Here is a 13,490-nt window from a genome sequence, read left to right on the forward strand (position 1 = left end):
GTGACTTTTTTTAACTCTTATGAGGTCATTTTGCGAACATTTTAACAAAAAAATCCCAATCATTTTTTGTTCTGGAATTCTTTGGTAAATTATTTGGTGAGTATCAGTTACTGAATTATTGATACTCAGTCTGGCAACACCACTTATTGACTATCTAATCTCTCCTTTCTTGGTTGCTCCCTTTTCTCCCATAGTTTTAATGAAGGGAATCTGGAATCTTTGTGATTATAATCATCATAAAAGTCATCATAAACATAATAAACTGAAGTTGCCCACCTCTTTGGGCAATTCGTGGAGGTTAAACATACCAATATTCCTTAAGTATGGTTGTGCATAGTAAATTCTTTCCAAGGAGCACAGTTTAGGGAGGGAGGGGGGAAAAGTAACTTTGCAGTGGACAAATCTGACAGACATTACCTCATCCAGGTGAAGAAGTTCAGCAACAACAGTGATTAGTCATGTGATGGTATATACCCTTGATATCATGTGATAGAAATAACACTTTACCTCTGTGGTTTTCCTCTGAAAAACACATTATCTCAGTCTAAGCATGAGAAAAGCATCAGAAAAGCCCCAGGTGAGAAACATTTTACAAAATGCCTTACTAGTACTCCTCAAATCTGTCCAGGTCATAAACAGCCAGGAAAGTCTGAGAAACTGTCACAGCCAAGAGAAGTCTTAAGGAGACGTCATGACTAAATGTCATGTGTTACTGTGGTTGGGATCCTGAAACAGTAAAAAGGATATTAGGTAAACACCAAGAAATCCGAATGAAGTACTAACTTCAGTAAATAATGTATCAATATTGATTCATTAAGTGTAACAACACACCACACTCATGTTAGACATTGATGACAGAGGAAAGTGGGAGCAGAGAGAATGCGAACTCTCTCTACTGTCTTGGCAATTTTTTTAAATAAAACCCAATAGTGCTCTAGAAATAAGATTATTAAAACGTAAACATATTGGGAAAAATCAGTAACACTCATTTAAGTATCTATTGATTTGGGCATTCCTGTAGTCATGTATTTCTTTAATTTTCTTCCCAAATGTGATAACTTCATTCGACAGTCTGAAGGAAAGAATTTGCTTCTTCATCTCCTCTTTTCATTAGCATCAGTAGATATAAATGATATAACTATAACATTAATAGCTAACCTTTATTAAGTATTTGTTATTTGCTGGACAATATGCTCAAGACTTGCCTGACATCATCTCATTTAATTCTTAATCCAGCGTTTTAAATTAGCTGTTAAAATGGTCCTTATTTATAGATGAAGAATCTGAGGCTTAGAAGAGCTAATAGCTTGTCAAAGGTTATTTGGCTAAGCTGTAAAGCCAGAGTGTGACAAAAAGCCACCTGCCCTTGGTCCCCATGCTTTCAGACACTTGATCAGGTAGGCTTGCATTCAGCTGCATATAACAGAAGCCCATCCATAATTGTTGGGGGGTTATTTTTCTCATGTGAAGAAGACTGGGGTCTTGCGTGGCTTAACCAAGAAATTACCAAGGACTCAGACTCCTTTTTTTCTCCTTCCTCATCTTGAGTGTATGGCTTTCTCTTGTATAACCCAGCCTCATGTATGTATTTGAGGATAAGAGAAGGAAGTCATAAAGAAGAAAGGCTGTCACAAATGTCAGGAAAACACAACTTCTCAAATTCCCAGCAGTTCTCTGTTAATATGTTATTGTCAGATGTCATCTATTGCAAGAGGGACTGGGGGATTTAGTTCAGTATTTTTTTAATTTAAAATAAAAACGTGAGGACTGTAATTGCTGTTCAGAACAAAATGGGATTCAATCTGTAGGGAAAAGGGGGGAGAATATCTAGCATACTGTTGGTGAGTAAATTAAAGAATGGATATTGGTTGGTGACTGGAATGTCTGCCATAGTATTTGAGCTTTTCTAGGTTCCTGGGGGTACAGATCCACTGGAAACATAGCTCCTGCTCTTAAATCACTCATAGTTAACTAAAGGATACAATCTTATAAATCATGTGGAATTATAGAGGTAGTCACAGGGAGAAAGAAATGACACTGAAACCTGAGAGAAGTGGAGAGGTCTACCTGGAAGAAGGGACATTTGAACTTAGGATAAAAGGATGAACAAAAGAAATACTAAATGAAGGGAAAATTTATTTCCTGCATTGAGATAAAAACACATGGTGCATAGTAGGGACCAAAAGCAGTCTGTCATTGAGGAAGCTCTGTATTAGTCTCCCCTGATGGACATCTCCAAACTACCCTAGTTTTTCTCTTTCTCTTTCTCACCTCCCTCATAGCTCCTTCTCACCTGTGAAGTCTCAGGGACAATACCTTCTCAGAGAGACTTCTCCCATTGCCCTACCTAGAGACCTCCTACCTCACCCTACCTGTTAATCTCTCATGTAGCTGCTGTTCATATCTTTCTTAATATTTACTCTGTATCAAGTATATGGTAACAAACATCAAGTATTTGTAGAATGACAGAAATGATAGCTACTTAAGTTGTTTAATTTTGGAGGTATGAATCTCAAGTTGCTTTCTTCTGGGTATAAGTCCAGACACGCCCATCAGATATTTAATCTTTGAATATATTTTAACATTAATCTTATATATATTTTCTTCTTTTTCTCTTGAGAATTTCTTTTACAGTTTAATTTAACAAGAACCAAGGGCACTCAATAGGGTTATATCTACTATGTCTCTAAATTTTTCAAAGTATTTAATAGAATATATACTCATAGTAGATGAACAATATAATGTTATTGAATGTACATGTAGTATGAAACTAGGGATCTATGAAAATATCTTAAATACAACTATTTCCATTGTGAAAGGATCTAAAATTTCATTTCTACTGTCATTTAAAACCATCCTGGGGATGGGGTGCGCGTGGGTGGTTGAGTCGTTAAGCATCTGCCTTCAGCTCAGGTCATGATCCTAGGGTCCTAGGATTGAGCCCCCCCATCGGGCTCCCTGCTCATCGCAAAGTCTGCTTCTTCCTCTCCCACTCCTCCTGTTTGTGTTCCGCTTTCACTGTTTCTCTCTCTGTCAAATAAATAAATTAAATTCTAAAACAAAACAAAACAACAACAACAAAAAACCATTCTGGGGCACCTGGGTAGCTCTGTCAGTTAAGTGACTGACCCTTGATTTTGGGTCGGGTCATGATCTGAGGGTATTTAACGTTCTCTCTCTTGCTCTTGCTCTTGCTCTGCCCTCAACCCCTGCACTGTCTCTAAAAACAAACAAACAAACAAAAAACACACAAAAAACCCAAAAACAAAAACAAAAATACTAAACAACAACAACAAAAAACATTCCACCATTCTGGTCTTACTTATGAATAGATCAGTTGATATTTTGGGAAGTTCAAACAAAATTTAAAGATTTTATTTTATTTATTTGATAAGGAGAAAGAGATCACAAGTAGGCAGAGCAGCAGGTAGAGAGAGAGAGGGAAGCAGGCTCCCTGCTGAGCAGAGAGCCTGATGCGGGTCTCAATCCCAGGACCCTGAGATCATGAACTGAGCCGAAGGCAGAGGCTTTAACCCACTGAGCCACCCAGGCACCCCTCAAACAAAATTTAGCTGTTGTTGATTGCTATGACACAGTAGAATAGAATGCATAACATATTTTGTGATTCCGATTTCTACATGATTGCAGCGAAGTGTTTATGTATACAGGTCCTCTGCCTGCTGAGGGCCCATCAACTGTAGAGAAATACAGTAATAAGAAAAATAAGTTCATTTCTTAGAAATTCTGAAACAATTGAATGCAATCTAGAGAAATTTATTCTCATTGGGTACTCTTCATTTATACTGGCACGGCCACTTTCCCAGTAGTTTTATTCTTTATTTATGATGTATTTTCTGCTTTTGCCTCACGCTGTGACACAGCAAGTAATCTCGTTTTGAAATGCAGTATGACAAGGAGCCATGAGACCAGATCCCTAAAGCAGTCTTTTCCAGGATGGAGTCTAAGACTTCGAAGTGGCCCCAGGACTTCATGTAGTTGTCAGAGCTGAAAATGTTATCTGGGGGGAAAAGGTTTAAGAGGAACCCAGGAGATAGCTCAGGAGGGAATGTGGGTGGTGGGGAGAGGAGAACAAGCCCATAAATTATTTACTGGCAAAAGGGAAACATACACTAATTTCAATAAGTAAGATTTTCCAGGGGTGCCTGGGCGGCTCAGTTGGTTAAGAGGCTGCCTTGATAATGCTCAGGTCATGATCTCAGGGTCCTGGGATTGAGCCCCACATCGGGCTTCCCGCTGAGCAGGGAGCCTGCATCTTTCCCTCTGCTTGCTGCTCTGCTTGCTTGTGCTCTCTCTCTCTCTCTGTCAAATAAATAAATAAAATCTTTAAAAAATATATTTTTCATAAGAATCAGAAAAATAAAGCCTGACCATGACAACTGTGGATCTTTATTCATTGAAGTCAATATAAAATCACAGAAGGACAGATTTAGCCTCTCACCATCAAAGCCATTAGGCATTTTAGAGGAAAGGGCTGAAGATTGAGACCCTGTCAATAGGAACCCCATAGGAAACAAATTCAAGTTAAATAAATCATGACCTGGTGGTGTTTCTCAGAGATTCTTCCCAATTCTTTCCACTGTTCTTTCCTAAGTTTCTCCTGGTACAGACTGGACACAGTGCCTCTGTCCAGGTCTGTCCCATAAGACTGCTAAAAGTCACATGATCTTTCCTACCTTCTGCTTTTCCAGCATTGCCCTTTCCCATCACAGGCTCTCACTGCCTTGTTTTCTTCTTCCTTACTGGTGTGCACTTGTAGCTTTGAGGAGAAGGATAAGCTACCATTTCGCATCAAGAGGCAGCAGTGAGAGGTTTGAATGTGAAGGCTATCTCAAGGATCCAAAGTTTTTTATTCAGCACAGATTTGGGGTATCTTTTCTCCATGACATTTCAGAAAGAATCAGCTGTCTTATTCCTAGTTTCTAATATATAATACATCATATAGGATTGCCACACGAACTTGAATGTCTTTAAGGGATGGCCTCTAAAAATAAGAGATGAACTGTCAATCATGGTTGGATATCAGGTTTCTCAGACTTCTCTGGAGATATTTTTACCAAGATTATGGTGGAAACTGACATTATGGTTGACGCATGCTAGCTTTAATGGGTGATAACCACTAGCAAAATTTGGTCTCGCCCATGGAATGAAGACAAGCTGAAGATTAATTTCATGGTGATGGTATTTCAGGAGCATTCAAGGTGCAAGAGAGTTTTAGGGATGCTCGCAGCATAGGTGTTACAAGTGTTACTCCTGAAGAAACAGTGTCTGAAGGAAAGAATATTTTAAAAGAAATCTGAAGAATGAATAGGAGTTAACCAGATGAAAGGGAGGGTGGAAAATTTGAGGTGAGCGGAGAAGAATATTCCAGGCAGAGGCAAGAATATATTCACAGGTTAGGAGGTCTGTGGCATGTCTGAGAGAACTACACATCATCAGTGTGCCTGGGTTACAGTTTACTATGAGGGAAGATACACAGAAGTGAAGATAGAGACGTCAACAAAGTCATACTGTGAATAACCTGTGAAAAGACTCAGGGAGTAACATGAAGAGATTTAGAGGTCATTTGGAAGTGGTGGGGGCCACCTGAAGGCTGTTAACCAGGGAAGTTATGTAATCAGAGAGATGTTTGGAAAGATTCTTCTGTCATGTAGTGAGCAGAGTGGAAACTGGCAAAGACAGAGGGCAGGGAAATTGTTAAAAAGGCCTTGGAGAAATCTGGACAAGAAAAGTGGTGACCTGAACTCAATCAGTGTCTTGGTTATCTATTACTGCATAAGAGTTCCTCCCCCAGCCAATAAAATAAAATAACGTCGTGGGTAACCCACTCTATTAGAGTTTTCGTAAGTAAGAAATTTGCACAGGACATGGGGGCAGGGATTGTCTCTGCTTCTTGATGATGGGACAGTTACTGAGAGATGGTTGGTTGGATAACTCCACTGGGCCCTCTGTCTGGGGCCTTTTCTTTTTTTTTTTCCTGATGGGGCAGCAATGTCCCAGAAGTCTCCTTATTTCCCTTCCTCACACTTCCATGCACAAGAAAGAATGAAAGAATATTTATGCATTCTCATAAATATTTTATACATGCTTTTATTAAACTCATCCTGTTGGTTGCATTTTATACATGGAATGATATGTGTAAAGCAAATGTTACGACGCAATTTCCCCTTTTATCATTCTTATTCTAGAACCTAGAAGCTATCCGAATATATTTCCCTTCAATTAAATATAATAATTACAAAATAATGAGATACACTGGTTTTATATAAATATTTCGGTATCTAACAGTTAAATTAGTACCAGCATTTAATTTCAATTAGGACACCAATCTAGTAAACCACAGAGGTAAATGTCTCAATCTTTCCACATATAAAAATTAATGTTCTTCTGTTAACTAGTAATAAGAAAAGATTGTCAAACATTATTGTTCAGCTCTATGGTATTCAAATTTTATGCTTAATTATCAAAGCAACTGAATTAGCCCCCATTAATATTTACTTCTTCTTCTCTTAAGACCTTTCTACCTTTTTATTTATTTTAATGAACCATGTGGTCAATATATCCTAACTCATCTCTCTTTTGGAAAGAGGTAGGGTATAAGAAGTAAATACATGCCTAAACATAGGTGTATGTTTCTGTCATCAGCTAGAGAGATATTTATACCTCATAACATCAGAAAGTTTATCTTTTTAGTTGATTAATTAATGGAACACTATTTGTAGTTCCCTCCCACTCATTTGCCTCTATTTAATGATCTGAGAAAGAAAGATAATAAGACAGCAATGAAAAATTTAATGATATTAAATGTGGTGGCTTGGCAAGCAACTGTAGGCAAAGAAAGACTGCATGAATGAGCCTAAGGAATTTAGGAATCTGAGCAAAAAAGAAAAGTAGATTCAAGCAGGAATTAAATGCAGATTAAGACATCTGGAGAGAGGTATTAAATGTAGACATTCAGGAGGCAGGTAAAATCATAAAGGCTGTGAGAAAGCAATGCTGAGGTAATAGCACATCAGCTATTCCATTATATAGTGGCAACATAATGACTAATTCACTTTTGTGTCTCCAATTTTGAATCCCTCTACAGAAAAGTGATAGATTATGTATCTCTTGAAAGAACTTTAGAATTCCAGAAGCTTCAATGGAAGTGCCATATAATTACTAGAATGAGGAAACTGCCTAGTATTGTATTACAAGATCTCCACCTGCTTCTCCCATTTATTTCACACTAAAAAAGGAAGCATACCAAGGTCTTTATCAAGGGAGCTACTAATGTGATGCATATGAAAAGCATTCATATATAGAATCACCCAGAACCTCAAAACCCTCCATTAACTTCAGGGTTCTTACCCCGATTTATTGAAAAATGGCCCGTGCAGACATCACGTTGTAATGCAAGTAGTGGGATCCAGTGTCTCTGTCCCACCAGTGACTATAAAGAGAGGACTGACTTCCCATATTCATTTTTAAACCTTATTTTTAATTTTAAAATTATATATAATTATATAAGGTTTAATTTTAAACCTTATATATTAAATTTCCTTCAAAAATATATATAAAATACATATATAAAATTTATAATATATATATAGTATAGAATATTAATTTGGAGGACTCCATGTACCTATTATTGAGCTTGTCAACTCACATGCAGTCCTGTTTGTTCTGTGCACACTCTGCCCACTCACCTCACACTCCGGATTAGGCTGAAGCACATCTAGATGGTATGCAAATATAAAAGATAAGTATCTACCTATATTTATTTATCTATAGACAGGGATACACACACACACACACACACACACATAACTTTATGTATTATATATATATACGTACATCCACGTGACAGCATCACAACTGTGCCATTGCCATTCCTAAAATATTTTCAATTCCTCCTTAATAACATCATATTCACATTTATACCTTTAATATTCAGGCTGGTCCACACATAGTAGTGTTCTGTAAATGTCTGTAAGAATGAATGAGTGATGACTTCTTTCCATTTATTCAATCTATTAATTCAAGAACACGATATCACTACTTCTACATAATTGTTGCTCTTCCGTCTCTCAAAACCCTTCCCAAGGTCTCTTTCCTTTGAAAACTTCCATAACATTTCTAAGAAACGTTTATTATTACTTCTACCTTTATCCAACTGTAAATTCTGGGTGTCTTTGAGCACGAACCATGTCCTGGGAACTGTGCTAAACACTTAGCATAAACAGATACATTTCTCACTCAGTTTGATTCTAGAGGCCATGCTTTTCATGGTTTTTATTTTATATTTGTACTGTGCTTACTAACAAAGTTCCTGATATGTAATAGAAGCTAAAAAAAAAAAATCTTGAAGGTAGAAAGAGTAACAGAGGAAAGAAGGGATGAGAGGGAGATAGAAGGTTAAAAGGGAAAGAATGAAGATGAAGGAGAGGGAGAGGAAGAAGGATTGTAGAAGGAGAGGAAAAGAAGAGAAGGGAGGCCGGGAGGGAAGCAGGAGTCAGTACCGAGACTATTGGAGAGGGAGAGAAAGAAGACAGACATTTATTTGGCACTGTATGTTTTCAAAACGTGTTTTCATTCACCATATTTGCTTTCCTTAGTGACCTGTAAGGTGGATATCATAGCGATCTGGACTCTCTAGAGAGATAAAGACATTTACTGGAACTAGTTGAACTGGCTCTGTATCCTCGGTCTTTTGACTCCACATGTCTTTTGGTAGGAAAAGTGACCCAACTGAAAGAGCTAAATGGTCCTTGCCTAAAATACAATACTCTAGATCAGGGGTCTGTAGTGGGTTTTTTTTGTTTTGTTTTGTTTTTGTTTTATTTTGTTTTTTGAAGAAAAGCAAGATGATTGAACAATGAAAGCCTCAGAGTGACTGAGATGGATGATGTGGTAGCAGGGCGTACAAGGGGGTCTACAGACAGGGAGACCGTCACTGGGATGTGGAGGAAGATAGAGATGGGGGATGTCCACAGGGCAGCATCTTTCTCCTTTGCATTTTGTAAACTGCCTAAAATCATGGCCTGGAATCAGTCATGCCTGGCAAGAACATCACCAGCAGAAAACTACCTCTTACAAGGTGGTCTCAACTGTAGGGTGGTTCCAGGTGGTCATTTTTTATGTCAGAATTACAACCAATTTAAAGTAATACCCATGCCTCACCCTGTAAATCTCTTTCACTCTTTCAGAGCTGTGTTTGATTCTTTATAGCTAGCATACTTCCTACTTTGGTATTTAAATAGTTTCCATTAATTGTCAATTAGATGATAAAATATGCAATGGAAAGAACCATGTCTGTTTTGTTTATCATCATATATAGAGCTTATAATAGTTCCTAAAACATAATAATCAGTTATTTAATATATATAAATAAATGGATGAATGAGTGAATGACAATGCATATTCCATTTTCCTTTGTGACTTAGAGAGCATTAGTACCATTTTCACAAAGTGTGAAATGTGATTATACAAACATGGTGTACCTGCAATTGTTCATTTTTAGTTGAATGCCTATTAATGATTACCTTTGTGTACTATTTTATATTTTATTTTTATAGTTTAGGTATACATTAACATTAGAGTAAATCTTAATTAAGGAGAAAGAAGAGGAATATAAAAGCCCTAGGGACAAATTGCACATGAGCTATGTAGCTATCTTTTTAGTCATAAAATTTAAGAAGACATCTCAGAACCAGTGATCCAATTCCTTTTATCCCTGATTTTAGAGATCAAGTTAAAGTTTTACAAAAGATCACAGTTAAATAATAGCAAAACTAGGACCAGCTTGAAGGCGCTTCACTTTTATCTCAGTAATTTTCCCTTAATTCATCCTATCTCACATTGCCACATTCATCCAGCTTTAAAATTTCTTGGTTTATGATAACTGCAATCTGGAAATTTAACAATAAATTTCCAAGTGTAAAATTTAACCTGCCCTCACTTTTCCGAACAAGCATTCAGTACTAATCCAACTGTGCAAAGGAGGTAAAACGTGAGTGTTTCTTCTAAGCATTATTTAAATCCACCATTTGAAGTCATGCACAATAAACCATTTATCCATGGGTACGACCCTCCTGGTATCCAATTTCTCATATATGTGATACCATTTCAAAAATACAACTTGAACTATTTTCATGGTAATGTAACATTGCAATATTGTAAGTGTTTCATAAACAAAGGAGAAGTCCCAGGTTGGACCATTTGAGGATTCACACATAAATCTAGGTTGCAGATCTAATTTCTGAAATATTTCATTATGTGACAGACATTGCAAATTAACAAGCATTTTTCTTTTGGGGAAAATCAACACCGTACCAGTTACCACTAATGAGAAATAAACTCAAAATAGCTTGACAATTAAATAATTCAAATCTTATGTAAAAACCAAATCTATTTAAAAACTAATTTCCCCCAATACGTTACTACAATTTTCACTTTGTAAATCACTCTAGAAATGATTTCATGGGACTTCGCTCCTGTGCCTTAATACATAGGAAGAAAATAGTGTGCCCAAGTAAAGCATAAGAAAGAAACACATTATTTAACCCAAAAACTTCAAACTAATAATCAAAATAAATTTCTTAGACTTTTCTTCACAGATCCTCTCTTTTCTTGTTAGTAAATTATGTCCTTTAAGAAAACATATAGTAACCCTTTAAGTTTATTAGTGGATTCATACTTCAAGTCACAGGGTGCAGCCAACTTTTACTTTTCTAATCATTCCTAATAAAAGTTAGCATTTTGATTGCAACAGGGTTGACTAAAGGACATGAATATCAGCTAACAGCATATACTATCTGTTTCAGTAGCCCTCAAAATTTTAGCTGAATCTTTTGGAATTCTAGTAAAAAAAAATAGTGAAATAAAGAAAGAGAGGAAGGGAGGGAAGTGGGGAGGGGAGTTTTTATGTTATGTAGAGTTCATAGATTCTGTTGTTGGAAATCATCTCAGAAATCCTTCCTTCCTGAACTGTCTTGACAAATTTTATGACAAATGTTTGTTTCTACCTAAATACCTTTTGTGAAGGCAATTCACCTCCTCACAAAAACCCTTCTTCCATTGTCTGTTAGTTTTCATTGGTAGGAAATTTGTTCCCTATACTTTCATAGTTCTGTCAGGTCATAGTTCTGTCGCCTGTGACCCCACAGAACAATCCCAGCCCTTTTTTATCTGACAGCCTGTCATATATGAAGAACACTGTCATAACTCTAGACATGTTTTTATACAGGTGATTAAAGGAGTTGTCATTATAGGCAGAGGAGAGGGGAGAGGAGTTTGCCTGGATTTGATGGTGCTTCTGAGACTTGGTTCCTGTCAGGTTAGAGATGGTGAACAGGACCCAGGCACATCACCCCTGAGCTGTCCTTCTGCATCCTGTTTCCTCTTGGTTCTCCTATTGCATGCACTAGCAGAGTGGGTAGATCTGAATCCTTCAGAAATGGAACAACAAATGCTCCAACAGGCATAGAAATGAATTATGAAAGGCTGGCCAAAGACAGAAAGCAGAATAATGAAAGAAAGAAGTAAACAGAACTTAAGGAGAGAATCCATCCTATAAGAGAATTAAATGGGTACCTATAAAAATGCACAGTCCACCATTGGCTAAATAATTAGACTCGGAATAAGTACAAGTGGTTTAAAAAGTGATATCTTTGGACTCTGATAGTTTCCAATAGATGAATATTTCTACAGGGCAAACTTATTAAATGCTGCAAACTACATTTTCTTGCTGTGTCACCACATCAAGTCATTCACTTGAGAAACACTTATACAACACTTAGAAGAAACATTTTGTGGTTGCAGGTGAAGGTGAGGAGATGTGTTTTAAAAATATAATATACTGGCACCTCTGCTCTTGAGAAGCTCCCAGTCTATTCTGTATAGAAGATAGAAACAGATAAATTGTAATATCATGGTGTAATCATATTACAGAGATATAACAAAAAAGGACTGTGAGAGTAGAGAAATCAGTGCAATCTTTTCAATATTGCCAGAGAAGTCTCACTGAAGACCTCACCTTACAAGATTTAGAAGGTATTACTGAGATGAATATTGAGGGATGGTTTGGGGTTTATTAAATTTAAAAAAATGCGGTGGGAGGAAGTGTTCCAAGAGGGTAGAGGTACTTAGGTATGGGGAGCATTATGAAAGCATCTGGTGTGTCCAAGGCCCCAGAAAAGGTCAGTGCAGCAGCAGATGGAGGAGGAAGAGATGATTTGGAAGGTAAAGTGGGGTGGATTGTGAAATTTTGTTTGCCAAACCAAAAAGTTGGACTCTTCATTCAATAATCAACTAGGAAGAAGAGTTTTGGGTTTTCAAAGTTGAAGTGCAATAATCAGCTTTATTTTTTAAATCAAAAGAAAAAAAGATTAATGAAGATTCTCTAGAAGCAATTTAGGAAATATAAGTAGAAAATAAATCAGGAGACTTAAAAAAAAAAGATTTTATCTATTCATTTGAGAGAGAGAGAGAGAGAGAGAGTGCATGAGTATGGAGGAGAGGCAGAGGGAGAGGGAGAAGAAGACTCCCAGGACCCTGAGATCATGACCTGAACTGAAGGCAGATGCTTAAAGAATTGAGCCACCCAGTTGCCACCCACATCAGGAGACTTTTGCCACATTTCTGGAAAGATATGATGCAGGATTGCATTGAAAAGCAGTGGCGGCAAAGATGGAGAAAGAATACATTCTTTTCAAGTTGGAAGAAAAAAAACCCCATGTTTATTGCCTATATCTATATTTATATTTATAAATACATATATATTTATTTATTGCCTATCTATGCCTATATATATTTATTGATTTATTGCCTATATATGCCTATATATATAAAATTCACCACAAAAGATGCTATCCTCTCATTTCCCCTCTTCTTCAATACCCCTGATGTGAAAGACATTACGCCTTATAAGAACCTCACTCAAATGTGCAGACAGTGCTCCATCTATGTATTCTTCTGTGTTTGCAAGGTGCATGTTCATAGAATCATCTACAAGTACCAGGTATCCTTTGTATGCCATTCCCCACTGAAGTTTCCCCACTACTGCCTTTTCTGTTAGCCCATTGAGGATAGAAGTTGGGATTGAGAGGGATAAATTCATTGTAAGGATAAGCAAATACTGCAGGCCACTCACCACGACCCAGCTGTTGTCTGTCCCTCATGACTGGAGTAGCCAAAAGAACACATTTTTTTAATATTATATTATATTTTATATTATATATATTTTATATTATATTATATTTTTACATTATATTAACATATAATGTATTATTAGCCCCAGGGGTACAGGTCTGTGAATCATCAGGCTTCCACACTTCACAGCACTCACCATAGCACATACCCTCCCCAAGGCCCATAACCCAACCACCCTCTCCCTACCTTCTCCCCCCCGCAACCCTCAGTTTGTTTTGTGAGATTAAGAGTCTCTTAGTTTGTCTCCCTCCTGATCCCATCTTGTTTCATTTTTTTCTCCC

General features: G+C 37.1%; 1 protein-coding gene across 1 annotated transcript; it reads right to left on the bottom strand.

The window, feature by feature from the left end:
* Nucleotides 1-12,874: 12,874 nt before the first annotated feature.
* Nucleotides 12,875-13,117, bottom strand: LOC122891366 (small nuclear ribonucleoprotein F-like). The gene has a single exon (XM_044226970.1). The coding sequence runs from the start codon at nt 13,115-13,117 to the stop codon at nt 12,875-12,877; it is 243 nt and encodes an 80-aa protein (XP_044082905.1).
* Between the last annotated feature and the right edge of the window lie 373 nt (nt 13,118-13,490).

Source organism: Neovison vison, chromosome 12 (assembly GCF_020171115.1).
Source record: "Neovison vison isolate M4711 chromosome 12, ASM_NN_V1, whole genome shotgun sequence".
NCBI classification, from domain to species: Eukaryota; Metazoa; Chordata; class Mammalia; order Carnivora; family Mustelidae; genus Neogale; species Neogale vison.